The 22,928-nt window shown below is 37.0% G+C and overlaps 1 protein-coding gene across 1 annotated transcript in view; it reads right to left on the reverse strand.

The window, feature by feature from the left end:
• Positions 1-494: 494 nt before the first annotated feature.
• The window catches only part of galnt14 (UDP-N-acetyl-alpha-D-galactosamine:polypeptide N-acetylgalactosaminyltransferase 14 (GalNAc-T14)), a 37,067-nt gene continuing 14,633 nt past the window's right edge, over positions 495-22,928 (reverse strand). The window contains exons 3-16 of the mRNA XM_052587066.1: positions 19,888-19,986; positions 16,171-16,238; positions 16,017-16,082; positions 13,751-13,872; positions 12,965-13,052; positions 12,619-12,703; positions 9,181-9,284; positions 8,053-8,179; positions 7,067-7,159; positions 6,879-6,962; positions 6,009-6,153; positions 3,154-3,273; positions 2,472-2,787; positions 495-717 (exon numbers count right to left, since the gene is read on the reverse strand). Of these exons, the coding sequence (XP_052443026.1) occupies positions 2,629-2,787; positions 3,154-3,273; positions 6,009-6,153; positions 6,879-6,962; positions 7,067-7,159; positions 8,053-8,179; positions 9,181-9,284; positions 12,619-12,703; positions 12,965-13,052; positions 13,751-13,872; positions 16,017-16,082; positions 16,171-16,238; positions 19,888-19,986 (1,360 nt within the window). The 3' untranslated portion in view covers positions 495-717; positions 2,472-2,628. The remainder of the gene's footprint in view (positions 718-2,471; positions 2,788-3,153; positions 3,274-6,008; positions 6,154-6,878; positions 6,963-7,066; positions 7,160-8,052; positions 8,180-9,180; positions 9,285-12,618; positions 12,704-12,964; positions 13,053-13,750; positions 13,873-16,016; positions 16,083-16,170; positions 16,239-19,887; positions 19,987-22,928) is intronic.

The following is a 22,928-nucleotide window of genomic DNA, read 5'->3' on the forward strand; positions in this document are numbered from 1 at the left end:
ACAGCAAGTGATAAGGGCATCTGAGCTGCGCCACGTCTGAGTCTCAGTATTCTCCCAGCTCCTGCAGAGCTCAGCCTTCTAATGAGAAGAGGAGGACAGACTGAGGAAGTGGTAATTGGATCCTCCCTGTCCTGTCGCCCGGGCATGTGTGGCGATGTGGCTGTGCTTTATTTAGATCCTCTAGGCAAACAGTCTCAGTTCTCCACTTGCCAGCAGCAACCGCAGAGCTCATGAGAACAAACCACCCCTGCCCATCTCGAGCTCATTCGCTTGCAGAACAGAAGTTTGCTCTCTGCAACTGCATGCAGCAGATATGCCATTATATTATGGACTAATGAGGCTGTGCTGACATGCTAATTAAAGCAGGCTGGCTGTGCGATTCGTTTGGGATTCATCTAATTTTGACGACCATGTAAACAACTACCTTAAGTATACTTTGATCATTGTTTACTTATGCAACCAGACGACAAGGAATAAACGCAAGCAGCAGGCCATTAAGAAAAAATAGGGTATTTATTGTATGTTGATGTGCTAGCAGATCTATCTCACAAGTGCTTCGTATTGGGGTAAATTCAAGCGAAACAAATGAAAAGGTTGTGCGCTGTTCTCCAGTGTGAGTTGGTGTGTCACATTTGGTGTGTGTTCCACAAGTTTGTGTGCGTCCAGCTGCCAAACTCTGTTCTGGAGAGCATCAGTATGATTGACACTCTGGGGAACCTAGGGAGGAAGACAGAAGAGAAGATCGGCCAAAGCACATACAGGCAGACAGGGTAGGTTATTATGCATGTACAGGTATGTCAAACTTTAGTATGAGGAATATCAGTTTTTGAAATATAATATAGATGGTGTGTTCAAAACATTAAAAATACTGTCTGATTTGGTTTTCACTACTGTCTACTGAGATGCCTTTTTTAAGCATTGCATTTTGTATAAGCTAAACATTTATGGATGTATTTTTTTCCAACCTCAGACTATATTTGAACGAAAAAAAGAATTGGGAATAACACATTACAAATTATGCATGTTGCACATTTTGGGCATGATAAGCAAGATTATGTGATATTTCTTACACGTATAATATTACATAATACCTGAGCTGCTTTTTAAGTAACCCTCTTCCTTCTCCACATTGCAGTCAAGTCTTGTCCATTGTGTGCAACAAAGTGTCTATACTGCAAGCGGGTGGCAGGATGCAAAAAAGCAACAAAAGTAGGCCACCCCCATTACAATCAATGAAGTTATCTACACTGAAAGACTGTCAGAAGGACAAACACAGCAAAAAAACACCAAAATGCCAAACTCAACACTGATGTTTTGGAAAAGGAGTCTCAGCCGACTAATGAGAGAAAAAGTTACAGCTCAAAGATAAAGCACGAATGTATGGAAGCTTGTTTCTGCCACTTGAAAAAAAAAAAAAAAAAAAAAAAAAAAAAATAAAGGTTATTGTTGCTTTTTATCTCACAATTCAGACTTTTTTTTTTCTCAAAATTGCAAGTTCACATCTCGCAACTACCTTTTTATTTTTTTATTCAGTGGCAGAAATGGGCTTCCATACAAAAGTAACTACTGTAATTAAAAAAAAGTATTTAATTTATTTATTAATATTAAATTATTATATTAATTTTTTTACAATGAATTGCTTTTTATTAGAAGTACCTGCTTAAATATACTTTAAAACATTTCTCCAACACAGATTACAGTAAATATAGGTACAATTTATAATTTCTTTGCAGCTAAATATAATTATGACATTAAAACAATAATGGCATTTATTTTTTTAACAATTTTACTAATTTAGAAAAAAAATGATTATTATTATTATGAAAAAATTATACCCTGCTCAATGGTTGAGCCACTGTTGCTATTTCAGACTGGGCTGCGTTTCAAAGAAGCAGTGTTATTTTAGCATGGTTTTTTATGTTTGAATTATTTCACTTAAATATTAGTAATTTACATTTTTACTTATTTGTTTGCATATTCTGTTTTATGTCAATGAATAAAAACCATGTTTAATAGTTTTTGTTCACTGTAATGACACTGCCCAGAAGCCTTGTGAGTCTCAGTTGATCATACAGACCATTGGTGCATTTCTACAGTCTACTACTTAGGTTTACAATGCTTTTTGGAAACGCTGCCCTGTTTGAGATGCTCAAACAAACAGAGCAATGTTTTGACAGTCACATTGTCTTTAGGGGAATCAGCCAACAAGCAGTTCACTTTTAGTTGACTCATATTAAACTGGGATAGGAAGCATTATTACCATTAGAAAATGACATACTTCATTCACCTTTAAGTATTTGCATGATTATCTCTAAAGCTCACTCGAGTTTGTTTTGCTTAAGAGTTACCTCCAGTACTTGACAGCACTTGTCTTTTTATCAGACAAACCCATAATGTAGAATGTAGCATTAATATAGCTGCAGTAATGAGGTCATGTCATTGAATCAGAACGTCCTGCAATCCCAGCATACCTGGGGTGTGCCGAAGAGACAAAGGGAGTGGACATAGCAGAACAGCAGGACACAGATGTAGCCCCTCCTGGAGGTACACACTCACTCTCTCTGCCTCTCTATCCATCTTTGACTCCAGCTGAGCTCTGAAAGGTGAGGAGAGGCCAAGGAGGAAGGATCACGAGAAAGGCATCTCCCATCGCTGAGTGTGTGCTGACAGTTCACATGGGCTGATCACCAGCATTTTACTGCTCTCGATGCCGTCCAGAGCCATCTCGCTGTCCACGCAGAAACGAGACGCCAGGTGCTCCAGGTGAGTGCCAGATTTCTGCCAACGCTGCAGTAACACAGGGCATATGAGCACATGTGTAAGTGCACATTAGCTGTGGACAGCATAAACTATCTTGCATGTAAAGTATAGTACACATTTATACTTCACATATATCTACGCCTCCCTGCACAACAAACAAAGTGAATGTTTTCTGATGCTACAGTATGCTGCACATCCGACACTGACATGACTAATGTGAAGTATGGAAACGCTGACATCGGCCTGAGAGTAAAGCCTCTCCTGAGGGGCTGTCTAACGCTGGGACTGATACTCATAGAGCTGATGTCAGTGTGTTCCTCCAGAAGCTTTCTAAGTGTGGCCTGATTTATGGTCTGTCACTTATGTCTCCTGCGTTCTCGTCAGTGGAGTTACCTGCTTGCCGTCGCTGATGTTGCACGGCACGAGCAGGATCTGGGAGGCAGGAAAAGTGGTGGAGACGGACAGACAGTGCTGCTGCTGGCGAATTTGCTGTCCATGGGTGTAGATCCACTCCTGTGTGGGGAAAAAACAGGCTTTTCTGGTACTGAACTAATGTATAACAAAGTTTGGTGAGCAAAGCAATAAAATTGTACATTTCTCCAAATCTGTTCTGATGAAGAAACAAACTTATTTACATCTTGGATGGCCTGAGGGTGACAAAATTTTCAGCAAAATTTTCCTTTAAATGTTATGTGACAGATTGGAATGATACCAAATTAACCTTTAAAATGGCAAACGAAATGTCTTTAATGAAGTCTTCTAATGAGTCACATTTTTTCATTAATTTGTCAATATTTAGCTTAAAAAAATCTTTCATAGATTTAGCATTTAGCATTTACATTACACTTCTGCATTTACCAGACACTTATTCAAAGCGATTTTTTAATAGCGGAACATAAGCAATTCATCACGGAGCCAACAATATTTATATTATACAATGGCATATTTATTAGAAAACTAGATTAGGAAACAAGCTACTGTAGAGCATTTACAGACTTGTTCATTTAAAGATGTCTGTTCTAGTATGTCATCTCTACTTAAATGCTAAACACAGAGCAATAGAGAGAGAGATGTTGGAGGAAAAAAGACACTTTTTTTCATTCCTTTGAGAAGGTGGTCTCATTTGCAGTTCTGAGACACGTTGGGAGAGAATGACGCATGAGGGCAGTGTGAAAATGTACTTTTGTGAGCCATGCTGATGAACCGCTTCCCATCTGGTGAGTCTTACAGACGCTTAACAAGGTCACGCACAGCAGGCAGCAGGGAAACATGCTCTTGTGGTGTTATGAACACACTTAAGAGCTCTGAAATCACTTTTGTGGTGTTCCGGCCCCAAATCTACTTTCTACATTCATCTCTGGGCTTCATCATTTAGAGAACAAACATCTGAAAAATGCAGAAAACATTTACGAGGAACAAGAGAGAGACTCAGTTAAATAAATATTTTCTGAGTAGAATGAGGGTCGTGAAGTTTTTATGACTAGTAGTTGGTGGCTTTAGCTGAACCATATTTTCAGTTTAAGAATTTAAGAATTTTTTTTTGTTTTTCCATCACAGCATATAAAAAATATCATAAATATTAGGGATGCACGATCATGATTTTTCATGGCTGATTCCGATACCGATTTTTTCTTTAAACAACAAACAAGAAAGAAGGAAAGTATGCATAAACAAGATGTTTATTTGGTATTTAATAAGCCAAACTGGCTTTTGGCTATTGAAAACAATAACCATAACCATCTGAAATTAACGGCAGAAACTGCAAAGTAAGTGGCCTACATTCAATACAAACATAGATGGTACAGACATCAACATTTAGCTTTTGTGTTTTAATTGTGTTGAAACAACATAGAACTGGCCTCAAATTAAAAGATTAACTGTAACCATGTGAAATTAAAGACAATCAACACACATTCAGTAAGATGTTTCTTAATCAGCTTTCAGTATTTGTTTTAGTTTTTAAATTTGGTGTTAAAAAAAAAAAGCTTTACCAGTGAGAATAAAAATAGTATGCCATATAAATAAATTTAAAACTTTGGATAAAAGCGTCTGCTAAATGTATAAATTTATTTATTTAATAAGCATCTTGATATACCACACCTATGAGGTAGATGTATTACCTCAGCAAAGGAGAAGTGCTCACTAACACAGATTTAGACAGATTTGTGAACAATATTTGAAAGAAATAGGCCTTTTGTGTACATATAAAAATTCTTAGATCTTTGAGTTCAGCTCATGAAAAATGGGGGCAAAAACAAAAGTGTTTTGTTTATTTTGTTTGGTCTATCTATCTATCTATCTATCTATCTATCTATCTATCTATCTATCTATCTATCTATCTATCTATCTATCTATCTATCTATCTATCTATCTATCCATCCATCCATCAATCCATCTAAATTTAAATATCATACATTGATAATTTTACAGAATTTATTTTTCCTTGTAAAACACCCCATACATTTTTAACGGATAATTCCTAGTGGCAGAACTGAAGTTATGTTAATTTATTTTAATTTCACTGCACTTTCATACTATTTCTTTAAATACTATTAATAATAGTAAATAGTACCATAAAAATTCACATTTCAATTCTGTATCTTGTTTGCTAGCTCAAATTAAAATCCAGCAACTTAATGGACTTTAATAGCCATTCATGATTCAATTCTGAATGACGCACAATTGTGTTTTTTCTTCCAGGCTCATGTGCAGGTGAGGGAGCCATGAAGGGTGACAGTAGGGCAGATTAGCTGCTCAGAGACCAGAGGGCAACTCTTTGTTTAATATAATTACACAGGAGTGCACAAATGTGACCTGAATTATATTTTATCACCCTGCTGTAAAAGCTGCCCTTTCAACATGCCCTTGGTTGCATAGTATTTAATGTAATCTAGCATCTCAGAGTCGCAGCCTAACCCTGCAAGATGTCACTGTTTCCTGGCGTGAGAATAAAAATACACACTACCTTTGCTCCTACTTTGATTTTCACCAATGTTTGAGTGCAGTGCTTAAAGGCAAGATATGTTGTAAATTGTTATAATTTGACTTCTACGGTGTAAAAAAGTGAAAAGTGAAAGTGAGGTGACAGACAGATCGTTTTGTGAATGCAAGTTTTGTGAATTCCAAATAGACGTGGATAATACAGACAGTGCTATTTCTTCCAGCAATGGTGGTACCAAAATTAAATGAGCTGATCAATTAATACTTCAAGCATGGTTTTTCTAATATTATGTCAGATAGTTTTGTACCTGGTTGGCTGCTGGTTCGTCTTTGGTGATGCTGCAGGGTGCGAGGGTGAGCACTGGGAGATCCTGACCCTCGACTATACGAGATTCTAGACAGTTCTGTCTCTGCCGGATCACACCAGACTTACCATCGGAATCATCAGGAACTCTAGATTTAGTGAATGAAACAGCACAGACTTTATTATCATAAGATAATAAATACCCCACAAAAAAAGAGAGGGGAAATAATACAAATTAGGTCCTTAAATATCTCGGCAGTTTCCAATGCAAATGATTAAAAATTGCTTAAGTCTACTGACTTTTAATTGAAGACTTTGGCAAATCTGAGCACAGTCTGGGACAATATTTCTCATCAGATACTAAAACCAATATATATGGTATATGTTCATTTTATTTCTATATACTCGATTTCAACTCTCATTGGTGTCTACTTTTATTAAATGAAGGATAAAAGGAAGCATAAAAAATGTAATTGTTCAAATTAAGACTCAAATGAAACATCATTGAAAACCACTTTAATCTTACATTACAAGAGCAAAATCTAAATATTTAAATATTTTTTTCGAAATAAAGTTTAGTTAAATGTTTAGTTAAAAGTGCATCAACATTAACTAATTTAGATCCCGTATTAACGACAATGGCATAAAAAAACGGTTGTCTTTTAAGGACAAAAATACTGAAAGTATATGAAATCTGCCATAGTGGGTGGAAAATCTTTCCCTCGAGACAGATGAAAGCAACTAGTGCACAACAAAACAGCTTTAGACACAGAGGGGCCTTATACTGCCATACTAAATAACATGGCACTTTATAATTATCAATCACCAACCGCAGACACTCAAATACCCACACCACACTGACTCCTCAACTCACTTGAGCTCTGGATAGACATTGTCCAGATACCACTTGAAGGATTTGCACTTGAGACTCTTGCGGAGCTCTTGCCTGCCGTGAATGCTGATAAGAGAGGAAGAGAATGAGTGGAATAAGAGATGAATCTTTTCCCTAATGCCTCCCCATTATAGATGCACATAAACACACACATGCTATCAGTCACTCACTCTCCGTAGGATTTTCCCCTGGCAGCCGGTCGAGCTGAGTAGTAGAACAGTTTGAACTCATCCATCCAAACCTCAGCAGTCCTTCTGGTGTTCCTGAAACAGAAAGAGCACTGAATGTGAGCACTGAAAGTGTCTCATACTAAATTCACACTTCAGCCTAAAGAAGATCATTTGGATGACCTGCCATTTCATCAGTAAAAAGTTGTGTACAGACAGGTATTATACACTTGCAACTGTAATTCTGAGAAAATTGGAGCAGAAAACTCGCTGCCACATTCTATGGCTTTTATGGATTTAAAGAGGGAGTGAAGGTGATATATACACTATATATACAGTCACTTTTTCTTGTATGAAAACTGGTGTCATGCACTGCCCGTCTAGGTTCGTCAAGATATTTTACTGCAGGTTATACACTAAAAACTATACATATATGAACCATATCTGATTTCTATACTGTATATATCTAACATAACTCTGCTAACAGATGTAAAAAGACACCGTTTTTAAGATTATCTAGTAAAGCCAGCTAAAGCTTTCAGCAATTATTCATTAGCGCCTCTGAACTATACGAGGAAACAGATTTTGTTGACTGAGCACACTGCATAGCAATTCAGATTCAGAAAGAATGTTGTGCTATGCCCTTAATATTTCATTCGGTTTCATGCTGAGGTTTTTCCCTGGAGGCGAAACGTGATAAAAGCAAACAAATTTTACACTGCAGATTTTCTTCCAGGCAGAAGTTGGAGTATTATCTCTATCTTTGGCAAGAAAAATCCAACAAATAACACAGAAAAACATCCGAACAGAGATTAAAATAAAAATGATTAACATATTCAAATTTACAGGTTAGCAACCCCCAAGGACAAAACAAGGTCTTCTGATGTAGATAAAAAGTGTTACATCCTGGAATATATTATCAAAAACACAGCTGGATATGCTGGATATGAATTATTATAATAAGTATGTGCACTTCTCAGGACTCTTACTTTATGTAGGTGTTGGCATTGCCCTCCGGGAAGATGTAAGGATGTTTCTTGCGGAAGACGTGGCCGACCCTGCTACAGGGAATGATTTCCAGGCTTCCTCCACACATCCATACTCTAAAAGAAATCTCTAAAACACAACACAATAAACACCAATCACGGTGGGCTATACGGTATTTTAATAGCATTATGGCTGTAGAGAGCATACACTAGCAAACATTTAAAGTCAGTAAAATGTATTTATTTACCTACCAAGACTGCATTTATTTGATCATACTTATTATTGCTACTATTATTATTTATTTTTCAGCATCATTACTCCATTTTTAAGTGTCAAATGATCTTCAGAAATCATTCTAATATGCTCATTTGGTGCTCAAGAAACATTTCTTATAAAGTATATTATCAATATTTTTTGGATACAACTGTGATACATTTTAAAAGAACAACATTTATTTAAAATAAAAATATTTTGTACCATTTTAAATGTATTTCCCTTAATTTCTGATCAACTTAATGCATTATTGCTAAATGAAAGTATTAATTTATTTTACAAAAAAATCTTATTGACCCCAAACAGTAGCTAATATTGCAGAAATGTATGTGAATGGTATGTCATGTAAAGTAATATAACTTGCTGACATGTGTATATGTAATTTAAAGGAGCCCTCCAGGATACAGCTTCACTCTTACGCCAATAATTAGATCATACAGTTGAAATCTCCTGTCTAAATATGCTACTGCCCAATGCTCATTTGCAATTATGAGCACAGTAGCCTACTTAAGTCTGAATAAACAAGCCCTGCTCCAGTCTAATTCTGTCACATATGCATGGTTAATGATGGTATAACCCAGCGCAGAGAGAACCATCCAATTCCTCCACAGTGCATTGCTCTTAAGAATTTTATAGAGCCAAGAAAAAAATATACCAGTTAAATAAAGGCACCAAAATATGGTTTGAGAAAATTGCTTCCAGAGCTATTTCTAAGTTCAAATGTCATTGCGTGCCATTTCCTTTCCGTGATGAAACAACAACTCTAAGTATCCTCTGTCAGAGCTTGATCGAGGAAGGAAAGTGATTGAGGCTTATGTGCTGTCAGACAGGTGCTCTCATGCATAGTTATAACTCACCAAAGTTCTCCCCTCCCCAGATGTCCATGGCTGTGTCATATTTTCCCAAGCGATTGAACCAGGATCTGTCAATCACAAAAAGTCCTCCTGCTATGATGGGCGTTCTGAGGGTTGAAAGAATGAAAAAAGAGTGAACATTAAGTCTTGACACTAAACACCTCAATCCAGGTGACTGCTTAAAATACTGCTGTCACTCAGGATAGATGTTTGAAAACATTTCCTTTTGAATGTGGTTCGGTGAAGATTCTTGGAATGAGGAAAGAGAATAAAAGGCCACTGAAGCGAGTGTGTGTGGAAACAGTACAGCCCAGTTCTCATTCTCTGGATGAAGCTCAGCTTGCCCTTCAAAATCACTGTACCCAGAGAGCTGCTTCAAACATTAAGGACACTGGAGGAAACGGCTGTGGTATTATCGGAAGCATTTGAATTTCATCAGCCGTAATCTCTCATTGTGAAGTGGTAGGACACATTGTTTCATCTGCTGCTTCTCAGGGCGGCTCACATACTTTCATTTCAGATTCATTTACTCTTCACAAATCTGTTCTCATCTCGTTTTAGAAGGCAGAAACAAAGCCCAAAAGCTTCTACAATTGCTTCAAATAATTTCTAGGACAAAGGTATGGAAATAAATCAAATGTATGTTATTGCCAGATTTGAGAGATGGTCCTCACTGCAGAACACAAGATCCAGATCCAACGCCTCCCAAATTACATATCCCTAAACCTACCATCTCCACACCCTGGATTGATTTTGAGGGGCTACTGAAATTTCACAGTATGTACCAATTGTCATCAGATCGCTTAAAAAAACTGTTCACATCTCCTATATAATAGTGCACAAGTGGCATTATTTGAGTTGTCCATAGCACAAACATGTGGGAATGGTTACGAGTTTGAACAGATATAAATACCAAGTATGAGCAATATCAATATTTTCTTTTTCAAACACCACATAATAACTATCTTATGGGACGCTCATATAGGAACTACTTTTAGCATCATAAAACCCACTCTGGATTTTAACTGCACACTCCTGCTGTATTTGGAATAATTTATTCTATTTAAATAATTACACTCTATTAAAAAGTCAATACGATTTTTTAAATATAAATTACTACTTTTATATAGCATTTAGGCATTAAATTAACACATACAGTACCATGGCTGTTTGGGTGTTTACCATCGAGCTGTGGGTTAAGTAATGGTGATGGGCATTCTGTTATTGACATACGCTGCATGCAGTAGACCAATCATGACAGACTGGGTCATCAGACCAATCACCACAGTTTAGCGTCACACAAAGGAGGGGTTTGGAAAAAATGTTCTTTAAACTAATCGTTTGGGAGTCATTGAGCAAAAAAGGAAAATATAAATGCATATTTTAAGATAATGAAAGTGTTTTTTGACCTTGCATGCATGTCAACCTGACTCCCAAAACCAAAATAGGAACCTTTCATTACCCATAATAGGGACAGTTTAAAAAATGTAAAGCAACACAGACAGTAGTTCAGGTAAAAATAATTGTTGGAAATCATATAAAATGCCAGAAACATTAATTATTTTCAATAATGATCCAATCCTAGACTCCTCTATATATTTCAGAATTCACAAAAGTTTAATTTTTTTATATTACGTCACAAATATACATAAACTATTGCCAGTCAGGGAAACAACTGGCTGTCAGTCAGCGGTCATGGTTGTGCTGTCCTTCTCACATATCATCCTGAAATTCATACCACTGCTTTCCATCTGCGTCCACACATACACACAGCTTTCAGTGACTCAGTTGCCACTGATCTATTCTGCATCTGTTGGTGGATGGGCTGCGAGAGACCCAGGCCGGTGCACAGCACCCACAGGAGCAGACGGGATCTGAGCCTCTCTCAGCCTGACTGCCTGCTTATCTGAGCTATTAACAGCCTTCATTACAACAGCCTCTGAGAGCGCAAGGCACAGTGTGAATTACACCATAACAAGAAGAGAGAGAGAGAGACAGACAATGAAAGAGGAGAAAAAACAACCAGGATTTAAATGTTGATGTTATTTTGTTTATAATAAAATAAATAAAACTGATTAAAGAAATTAATAGCAACTCAAAATTTTAATTATGATATAATAATTCAATTCTTAATGATCAACCATGCTGAACTTCCCAGTAGAAATCAATACTTCAGATACCCTTTGTCCTTTAAAGACAACATGAAATTAAAATACTATTTACGCTTCTAATAAATGCCCGTTCTAACTGGAAGTGATTGATCAGTGCATGCTATTCTTTGAAAAAAAATTTTTTTTAATCAAAATGTAGTAAATTTCTCCACATCTAAAGCTCTTCTTTTTTTGTGTTACCAAGGCTGCACGAGGGAGGAAAACAATATTAACCAAGTAGATTTTTATATTTCCTGGAGAAAATGATTGATTCTTGCCTTTGTAAAACTCCCCCACACTGTGTAAAAGAGGCTCCAGTCTTCTCACTGCCTGTGTATTTAAGACCAAGCCAATTCTCACCAACCACAGCGCAATAATCATCAAATTGAAATTAATCTGAAATTAATGACTTCATAAAATTTAGATTCAATATTACATAATTATAATAATAAAACCAAGCTGTGGGTTTTCGCCAGGGTGTTACTATAGTTTCAGCATGTTGCTTTGTGGTTGCTAGGGTGTCTCCAGGTAACTTCTTACTACCGGCTTAAGTTAGTAAATAGAGATCACCTCCAAGTTTCTATGATATTCTGAAACCTAGATATGGGCACTGCAGTGAATTTGTGTATCTTTGTAGCATTTTAATTTAGAAACGAGTTTTAATAAATTAATAATAATATAGAATTTTAATATATTAATTCTAAATAACATAATTAAGTTTAAATACATTTAAGTCATGCTGAGGCCCCCTTGGAATTCTTCTGAAGCTTATTGGATTATGTTTTTACAAAAAATACTATTTCAGGCTTTCTACTGTAAAATCTTATGGTTAGTTGATCACCATTTCTTGGTAGTTAATTGTGAGGTTTTCTAGGAATTTCTGAGTGAAACTGTTTCCTAAACAAATGTTTTTTTTTCATCGTAATTGAGAACCATTGTGCTAGTTTAATACTATGGTTAGCAATTTGTTCAAGTTCCCAAGTCTAAATACAAATAATAGTTATTGTGATAAATAAATATCACATAAATAAAATTAATCACAATTTCAGACATAGAAATCCAGTTTCCCTTAATTTGACAGAAGTTAAATGTGAATGCCATTTCATGTTGTTACTAAACCTCCTTTTAAACCTTTTTTCCCCCAGAAAGTAAACTGGATTGTAAACAAATAATTTCAAAATTATCTGTAGATTTTAAACATGGTGCTCAAAGCCCAGTAGGTGCTGGACCAAACCTGTCCTCATTTAGCAGAATAGTTCTAATAAAAGCCCTTCTGCTTCTCTTCACCTACTTAATAGGCTCTGTAGGGTCAGCTCTCTGGGATCGCTTTTCGGCTGATAGTTGCTCCCATTTAAAATGTAAACTCCAGTCAAAGCCTGCAGCAGAGATAGAGAAAGAGAAAAAGAAAGAGAGAAGATCAATGAAGTTTTTTTTTTTTTGCTTTAATTTCATGTAACTTTAATTTTTATAAGTCATAACTATACACTGCAGAGTACTGCCAATGATAGGCCAAGGCTTTCATCTCAGCTAATTGTTAGATTTGTTTCTGTCTGACACCGCTGATTGGGGACTGTGACCGGCGCCCCTTGATGTCATTGGTGGGACAGTGAATGAAGGATTATAATTGCAGCTTTTACCTCCTCGCAAGTCAGAGGAAGCAGCGACATAGGCAAATGTGTCCATATTAATGATGTCAATCACAGGGCTGGCGACACAGGTCGGGTCCTGAAAAATGAAAATTTTACAAAATGAGACAAAAGAACAAGAGATTTAAAAAAGGAATGTGAACGGCTCGACTCTCTGTCTGTTCAGCTTGATTTCACAACAAAGGAGGTGGAAAATCAGCGAGCGTTGGGATTATCTGTGTTACTAAGAGCGAGCGAATGTGCACACACTCTCATCCAACATTAATACACCAGACACTCTGACCTCTTCACTCAACTCTCTCATGCCTCACAATACCGTCCTGCTAAAAGAGATGAATACTTCAAACTACTTTAAATTGCTTATGAAATGCATTTAAAAAAATGCAATTTTGTGAAATTTGTTCTGGCTAAGAACAAAAATCAGTTTTGAGTAAATGTATGCAATGATTTTGAATACAGTCACCATTTTTTGTGGTGAAAAAAATATTTTAATTTTTTGTGATATGTGCTGCTAGCAGTTTTATATGCACACAATATTTAAAGTTTTTGTTGTTGAAATATGCTGCTAAAATACATCAAATAACAGTTCTACTAGCAAACAGTACAAAGCATCAGGATATTCATGCATGTGCTAGGTAACTGGTTCTGCATTCAGTGCCGCCTCCGTTCTGCCTGCTGACTCTCTTCTATTGAAAACGAACTGAAAAAGAAGACACTTGCACAGGTAAAAATGCTCAATAGGCTATTGACACAATATGAACAAGTATAAAATTGCACCTCTTTGACCCTCTGCAGCAGTGGAGGCAGCCAATCTTTGTTGACCTCACAGTGACTGTCCAGAAAGGTCAGGATCCCGGCTCCTGCAGCTTCCGCACCTCGAACCCTGGACCGGATCAGTCCTGTGACACACATACACACACATATACACACATAGATCAGGGACACTGGAGAACTCACTGTCCATCAGAGCTGCACATTACATCTGTTGAGAAGCCTGTTAAACTGACAAATATTCTCATCTCAACAATCTCATTCACAGAAAAAGATACGAGAAGAGCCATTTAAATCTGATTAGTTGAAGGGACAATTAAAGCCTTATGGTTATTATCGAATCAGAGCAAGAAGCTTTTCCATGAAGGCAAGGCTTTTAAATCGGTAGAGCCTGACTGAGGACGCATAATAATTGTAAACGTGCAAGACTCGTGCAAAGTTTCACACTGCACGCCAACTTCAGCCAATTAAAAATCCCATTTCATCCTCAATAAGGCTGTATTTTCCAGATGGGTGAGCGCACCCTCTACAGAGTTGTTGAGAGCAGGCTGTGTTTGTGTGTGCATGCATTTTGGGCTAGTGTGGCCCCTCTGTGTATGCGCTGGGCAGATGGAGAAGGAAAGAGAGAGCGAGAAAGACAGACAATGAAAGAGAGAGTGAGAGAGTGAGTGAATGGCAGAGATTACATTCACCTACAGCTAATAGAGTTAACATAGCAGAACTGCACACCCTGTTTGTAGCTCCGGGACGACAATAGGGTTTAAATGCCTTAAACCTTTTAACAATTTTCTCTTGTACAGAGTTGGCTGCACAGGGGTTTTATGCATTAATCAATGCTGTCTAAGCGACAATGTGTGACAGTGTGTAATGGAACCTCGGAGCACTGGAATAAACAGGGAGGGGGCAGCGACTGGATGATCATTACTAATAAGAACTTGTGGTGCCTGAATATTACATTATCATTCTTATTAATGTTACCATTGTTAAGGCTGCTTGCTCGTACTTTGGTTTAAGTCCTGATATTAAACTTTTGTGCATAGCTAGTTAGGGACATGACTGATTAGCTTATTTGCAGCTTATTTAGAAGAGTTGTGCTATTACTTTTCTAAGTGATTGGACTTCATCTGGCAGATGATGAAATTAGTAAATTAATTCAACAGACTTAAAATGAGGGAAGGATTCAAGCCTTATCTAAGGAGCAGCATATCATACAGACTTTTTCATAGGGGACTTTTGACCACCTAGCAAAACCCTCAGAACCAGTGTTTTTATCTAAAACGAAATGAAAAAGCTCAAAATATTCAAATGTTTTATAAATACCACAATAATATACAGTACAAATAGTAATCATGCATCCATCCATAACACAGTGGAGAGTTGTATTCTTCCATTCTGACCGTGGGTTTTGAATGAGAAAGCCTTACTTTTATTACCTTCAAGTATTTATGAAAATGTAGTTATTAACGTTTGAACGCATTACGACCCAGTGCCATTCAAAGCATAGTGCTAATAAACTAAATGAGAAATTTAAATCCAAATTGGACATGGAAATTTATGTAAAGCTTGACCTGCTTAATGACCTAAAAGGTAACCAGCCATAAAGATGACTAAACCTTTTAACATCCATAATGTTGTTAAACCATACTAATGGAATTTCATTGAATATTAAGTGGCCATTTTAGCCAACGTCATTCTCTAAGGGCTTGGACAGCCATTCCAAACAATGGCCAGCATAAAATCTGCCACAGGCTGTACAGCCGTGGCAAAATCAATATTTGCTATAACGGTTTAAGACCAATGTTTTCGGTTAGACGCACACCAAAATGCTCTGCTTACAAATGGATTTTTAAACGTTTATTTTTTATCACGAGTGTAAATCTGTGTATGCGAGCTGTTTGCAAACTAATCCATGCTCCGTCACCCTCCAGATTCAATATATCTGTTCATCCGAACGGAAAGATACGGATGACAGTATGAGTGTGTGGTGTATCTGCTCTATTTTCCACCTGTAAAACCGGTACATGTAAGGAAGTGTGAAACACTGGCCAGAGTTTCAGTCAATGTGCAGTAATCTTCCTCACAGTCTGTTCACCATCACCCTCCGAGTAACGCACCACCTGCTGTTAAAACACTCACCAGCACACGGGCGAAAAGCAAACAGCTGCTTTTAGAGTCTGGATGGTATTACAAACAGGCATGTTGCCAGCCCAAAACAAAATATTTAATTTATAGGGATAGGGAGAGAGTGACAGAGACATCATCACTGGCCTACCTTCTCTGCGTTTATTGCGAAGACACTTTACTTTGGGCAACTTGGTGAGAAGAAGGCAGTCATTTGCTGAAAATAAAAAAAATATTCAAATGTATTTTTTTTTTTAAATATAAAAAAAATATTTTCGAAAAATGCTATAATGCTCAGTACTCACGATCTTCGCTGAAGTCATCTACCAGTATGATTTCATGAATCAGATGCACAGGAGTCCGATTCAACACACTGAAGAGGAACATAATAAAAACTGTTAGAACATGACCCATAATTTGTTCTTTATGGGTCACTATTCACATTCAATTTAACATCATTATGTGAGATCTGTTTCTGGGGAGGAAGTCTTACTAGCTACCAAAATTTAATAAAGTTTAATTACTAATAATTAATTTGTTATACTTTGACTATCTTCAATCTATTAAACATTATAATGCATAATACTGTAAAACAGTACCACAAAAAATGTGCTTACAAAAAGCCCAGAGATAATTAAGCAGTTATGTTGTTAGCCAGGTATGGAAAGAGACACTGGGGCTGCATTGCTGTGGAGCTGAAGAGCACAGACCTCCTCTAAACCTCTTTTCTTTGTCCTCACACTAGGTGACTGATTGCATTGCACTCACGCTCACAGGTATGCTTCCACATGTCTGAGTCAGTACGACACATTCATCACAGTTCTCCCCTGTACAGCACATGCGCACTGATACAAACACTCACAGATACACAAGTAAACACAAGCACAATTCAAATTCACTTTGCATCTCTACAGAGCTGTAGGATCCTCATATTTCCCCCAATCACCTCAAAAAAAAAAAAAAAAAATTCTTCCCACAAGCAGAAACTAAGAAGAAAGTACAGTACACATCCAACATAAGCTCCTGCATCATCACAAAATTGTATTTTCAACGTTTTAATCAATCAACCTTCTTCAGGCTTACCTTGCTTCTCTCAAACAGGGAAAATATACTACTTGGAAATAAAGGCTTTTCAGACTTTTCATTGAGATGTTTTTTTTTTTTTTTTGCTTTCAAGTGACAGTTACTTTGCACGCTGATTTATTTTGATTGAAGTATTCATTTGGAATACTGTCCCTCTTATCGTTTTACACCTGCTCAAAGACTAATTACAAATCAAAGCACTTTTAACACCAATTTCTGCTGCTGTTCCCCGTCAATGCTGTACTGACTGTGTAAGTGAATGTCAGTCTATTGATTTTTGGTTTTGTTGGTGGCTTTGCAGGAGCAGGGTAGCGCATTGGCTTTGATGCCCATCTAAAACATTGAAGTCTATCCAAAACATAAAACCAGGTAAGAAAACAGAAAATGTGGCCCTAAATTGTGTGGCTAAAAGTTAATGAAAGAAGTTACTATGTTAAAGCAGTTTACATGTATGCATTTTTCAGACATTTTTATCCAAATCTACACAAGAGGGACAAATGCAATTTATACAACGCAAAGTGTATCAAACCATGAGATTAAATACAACAATTACATGAGATTCTTATAAGCTAAAATTAAAAATATACTGTAACATTCAAAACTCAAAACATCCCTCTGATTCCCAAAAAGGCCATTTAATTCGAAAGTCGTAAAAATGGCAATTTAAATGGATAAGTGGAAGAAAAAAAAAAGATATATGACCCAAGTAATTTATTGCTTGAAAGATTTTGAAATCTTGAAAGATATAAATTGTCTCCTCCTTAATTGATTTTATAAAATGGTTACAGCAGCTATACAATAAAAACATCAATAAATTAAACATTCTGAATAAATAATTCGCATAAACTCTCTGCTGCCTTCGGATGCAAATAATGCAACATAGCAGCTTGCCATCCATCTCACTGACACAAGAATGTTAAAAGGTTCTTCAAGGCCATTCTGGCAAATCAATTCAAGTCCTTTCTCATCCATTTCCTGAACTGCTTTTTTTAGTTTATATTAGGAATTGCTCATCTTCAGACAGGAGGAAAAAGAGCCTTTGTTGCATGGACGTCACCAAGGTCTGTCCAGACCTCTCTATACCTGAGGGGTTAAGGAAAGCAAACAGCCTCTCCGCATACCTCCTCTCACATCTTTCTCACTCGCTTTCCTTTGCTTGATAAGTAGCCTCAAGGAGAGACTGAGGAAACCAGGAAATGCTCCAGAAAGTTCTCTTCCACCTCTTAGGACTCCCCTGTAGTAATAACCTCTGTCAGCAGCAACACCCATCAAAAACTGCCTGGGGCCTACACTTCAAACCCACTCTGTGTAAATGCTTAGTCTATGAGAGCATTCATGTGAAGAGATGTTTGTGTGCGTTCATGTGTATGAGAGATAGAGAAGCCCCACATAGGAAAAAGGTTAAAGAAAGAAAAGGTTTAATACTGCTTTGCCATCAAGATGTCTGAGCATATCTGGTCCGTCAACAGGATATTTTGACGTTATTATCAGAGCTGATGTTAAATGGTTGGTAACTTTAACAAAGGTTCAGGGTTAAAGCAGGGCAGAAGTCATTTATGCTGTGTACGGGAGCTGCCTTGACTAATGTGTGATGAGAGTAGTTTAGATTCCACACCCTCCAGGGCGAAACACCTCACAACACATCCCTTAACTGCAGCCTCAGGAGCCAAACTGCACCTGGATACTGTTAATGCTCCGTAAACAGTTTTTGACTTCGTCTAACAAAAACATATAATTTAAAAATAAGTTATATTTGAATTTTCATATTATAGTTAGAATACAGAAAATGCATCAATATTGCACTGACACTTCAGATGCATAAATCAATATATTTTTTATTCATATGTAAATTTTTATCCTTTGTACAGCTCAATTCATGTAACATCAAGTCATCTAAAAAAGAGTCAACTCAGAATTGTGACATTGTGATATGTATTGTATCATTGGGTATTTGGCAACACCCAGCCCTAATATTAAGAACCATTAAGAAAATGAAGCCTAGTCATGTGAACACTGAGATGATTTCACATTGAGTCATTATTTTCATGCAAATCCATAAACTCAGTTTCTCATTATTGAAATAATAAATTTAAATCTTTCAGCACAAATTTAAGACAAACCTAAAAATATAACTTAAAAGTAAAATTTAATTTTGTAATTTAAATGTATAATTATTATTACTATTAGTATTATTATTATGCATTGTGATGATTAGAAGATGGGGATAATAATGTCTTAATCCAATAAAAAAAATCAAGTGATTAAAAAAAATTGGCTTAATTTTCCTATACAGAATATACTATATGGTACACATGTTTAGTCCTAAAAACAGGCTTCACTTTTATGTATATATGAAGTAATGGTTTAGGAACTGATGATTAAAATGTACACTTAGTCTTGTGTGGCCTTTTCTAAGCTATATCGACATGTGCCTTGCCCTAGAGCTACACCAAGACTTACTTGGTGCTCTATCAACCTACAGTAAGTCAAAGGTCAAGACTGAAAGTGAAGTGGGTTTTTTAACATTGAAAGGGGAAAAACATCTGCAGCAACACTGTCAGAAATAAAATATGCAAATAATTGTACCTCTGGGTCACTACTTTGTACCTTATCTACATTAAAAGGCGCAAATTAGAATAATAATATGTACCTTTAAGGTACTACTATGAACCTTTCATGGATAAATAACGTACAAAGTAATTCCTTAGAGAATACTACCTCAGTGACAACCAGTCATATCCCTAAAGGTGTAATTTTTCACATTTTGTCTGAAAGTGAATAAGGCAATAATAAGGAATAAGGAAATAATAGTACCCAGGTTTATGTAGCTCAATCGGGGCTAAAAGCTAAATTTTTTTTTTTTTGTGACACAAAAGGAAAAGGAACAAATATGCATAGCGGCAGCCTATGAGAATGAAACTGATGGATTTAAGTCTTACCTCCGAACTGTGCGCAGCAGGGTAGATCGTGCCTCATTGTGAAACGTGATCACTATGGTAGTGGATGGCAGGTTGGGGTCATAGTGCAGTGTTGTACACCTGGGAGAGACAGAAGGGAGTCAAAATAATGAGACTCTGTGGTACTAATTAAGCATCAACTTTAATGTGTGGCAAAACCTTTGCTGAATTTACACCTACTTAATAATCAAATCTGTTGGAGTTCAAGTCATCTCTTAGCATATGCTGAACAACAGCAACTGCTGAAATGTGTAAAGCGAGCGTTTTTGAGGTACTTTAGTAACCAGTGAGTACATAAGTATAAACAACATAAAATATGGGCCATGGTTAAGAGAGATGTTGCCTGTGTTAACAGGCCAACAGCACCCCGCTGTGTGGAGGAAGAGGGAACATGTGGTTAGAATGGAAAGGACAGCAGGCAGAACCCAGAGGAGTGAAAGCATCAATAATGGAGAATCTGATTAAAAATAAATAGCATTTTTGCTTCACCCCAACAGCAGAAGGAGTGGGCCAGTAAAAAGCACTTTGTTTTGAGGATGAACATTCTGACTTGCGGTAAACACCAACCATTGCCCTGCAGTGCTCCACCTCAGAAATACTAGAGACTCTAGATTTTGGTTGTAAAGAGTGTCAGTGGACAAGAAAAAACGAAAGATCAAAATGACCAATTCAGCATTATGTAATAAAGAATACATAGCTTTCCGGCCTAAAACATAAAACTACTGTAATGACTAGGGTTGGGTATCGATTGTTTTTTTTTTACGATATCGGTGCCAAATCCTTATTTTTAAAATGGTACCAGTGCCTAAACGGTGCCTGAACCGATACTTAAAAAAAAAAAAAAGTTAACGATGGATAACTTTAAAGGGGGGGTGAAATGCTTGTTTTCACTCAATATCCTGTTAATCTTGAGTGCCTATAGAGTAGTACTGCATCCTTCATAACTCCAAAAAGTCTTTAGTTTTATTATATTCATAAGAGAAAGATAGTCTGTACCGATTTTTCCCGGAAAAACACGAGTGGCTGGAGGCATGACGTGTGGGCGGAGCTAAATAATCACGAGCGCCAGTAAGCTTTGTTGAGCGCGTCTGGAAGCTGTAACACCATGAGGACAAAACCAACCAAAACAAACCATGGCTAACAGTCAGATTCAGCGTATATTTATGAACCAGAATCAGATCCAGAGGCTGAAATTGAACAAGAGCAGCATCAGCAGTCAGTCTCTATGTGGTATGTACTGAAACTGTATATATTTTAGCGGTTTTGGAAAATGACAAAGTTCCACTTTGTCGTCTTTTTTTTTTTAAGCTGTACATGTGGAAAGTGCAGTTTGATGACAACATCGCATGTTGTTTACTTGATGTGCTTACGCGCCGATAGCTAAGTTAATAACACAGAGATATTTGAAGCAGTATTACTCACCGCCTGCGGTTCCAACACACGATCGTGACCCTTTTTCGTTGGGACTGCATTATCCTTAAGAAATAAACGATGTGCAAATCCGGCGTCAAACTGGACCACCTTGTTTGTAAAACAAGCATCTTCGAAATGCAGGGGAACAAACACAAACACTTGCACAACTCCGTTGATTCTCTGTAAAAATAAACTCCATCCACTGGTCCCTTAATGCTGTTTCTCTTTTGGTAATCTGTGCAGGGTTGTCTTGCCCTGACAACCAAAAACACACTCCTTTTGTGACATTTCGCGACGCTCTCACTCCGATCAGGGAATGCCTGTTGTGCTCTCAGTGCTCTGCTATACGGGAGCGCGCGCTCTTCCGGCAGACGCGCCCTTAGGACCCATATAAGGAAATTCCGCTCCATCTAACGTCACACAGAGCCATACTCGAAAAAAAACTTTCCGAAACTTGTGACAAACCGGAAGTAGTATTTTTGGAACAGAAATACTCCTTCAAACGTACAACTTAATTTTTGAAACTTTGTCCATGTTTAGCATGGGAATCCAACTCTTTAACAGTGTAAAAAACTCAGTATGCATGAAATATCATTTCACCCCCCCTTTAAAGAACATTTAAAATATTTAAAATAAATAAACATACTGTAACATTCACATGCTCCTCGGATGCTCTCCTTTCCAGAGTTGTGCTTCCCTTACTCTAAGGCTGATAAATATATTTCACGATCCGAGTCATTATTTATAAAAAACAATATTTAATACAACCTGTATCATTGACTTGATTGCAAATAAAAACAGACACTATTTAAACTGAACAGAGATGACATAACTGAATTCAATGATGAACTGCCTTTAACTATCATTTTGCATTATTGAGACACTGTTTTCCAAATGAATGTTGTTCAGTGCTTTGACGCAATGTATTTTGTTTAAAGCACTATATAAATAAAGGTGATTGATTGATAAAGGTGACAACCAATGTTACACCTAAACTGGACGCGAGTGGGGCGGCGTGACAAAATACTATTGAACTCATTTTAATCAGTGATGCTGTCTACAATGTAGATACATCCATCCATCACATATACATATGGTCTACACTGGATGCGTCATGGCACTACACGACAAATCCCAGACAGAAAACTGCTGCTGTGTTCTATTTATGACATATTGACAAAAAAAAAAAATATTTTCAACGGTCACTTTGTTGGGTCCAGTGTACTTAGACAGGCTTTAGCTGTTGCGGCGCAGACATCGTGTTACTCACGAAATCTGTTCCGATATTCCGATATTTACACGGGTCCTACTTCTTGCCTTACTGCTTTAAGTCTTCTTTTGTTCCTCAGACGTTTTCCTCTTTTGTTTTTTATCTGCCATCTCTATCTCTTCCTTCTTGGTTCGGCTAATGTCTGTCCTGTGCACTGAACACTCTATCCTCCACATCATGAGTAGACACGCCCATTACTGTTGATTGGCTACAAGCGTTTTTGAAAAATCGCTTACCCCACCTTTAATTAGTTCTGTGAATGACTGTATGGTATGCCACATATGCTTTATGTTAAATATTAAATTTTCTAATGAAAACAGCAACATGATCGTTTTATAAA

This window comes from Carassius gibelio, chromosome B20 (assembly GCF_023724105.1).
Source record: "Carassius gibelio isolate Cgi1373 ecotype wild population from Czech Republic chromosome B20, carGib1.2-hapl.c, whole genome shotgun sequence".
Taxonomy (NCBI): domain Eukaryota; kingdom Metazoa; phylum Chordata; class Actinopteri; order Cypriniformes; family Cyprinidae; genus Carassius; species Carassius gibelio.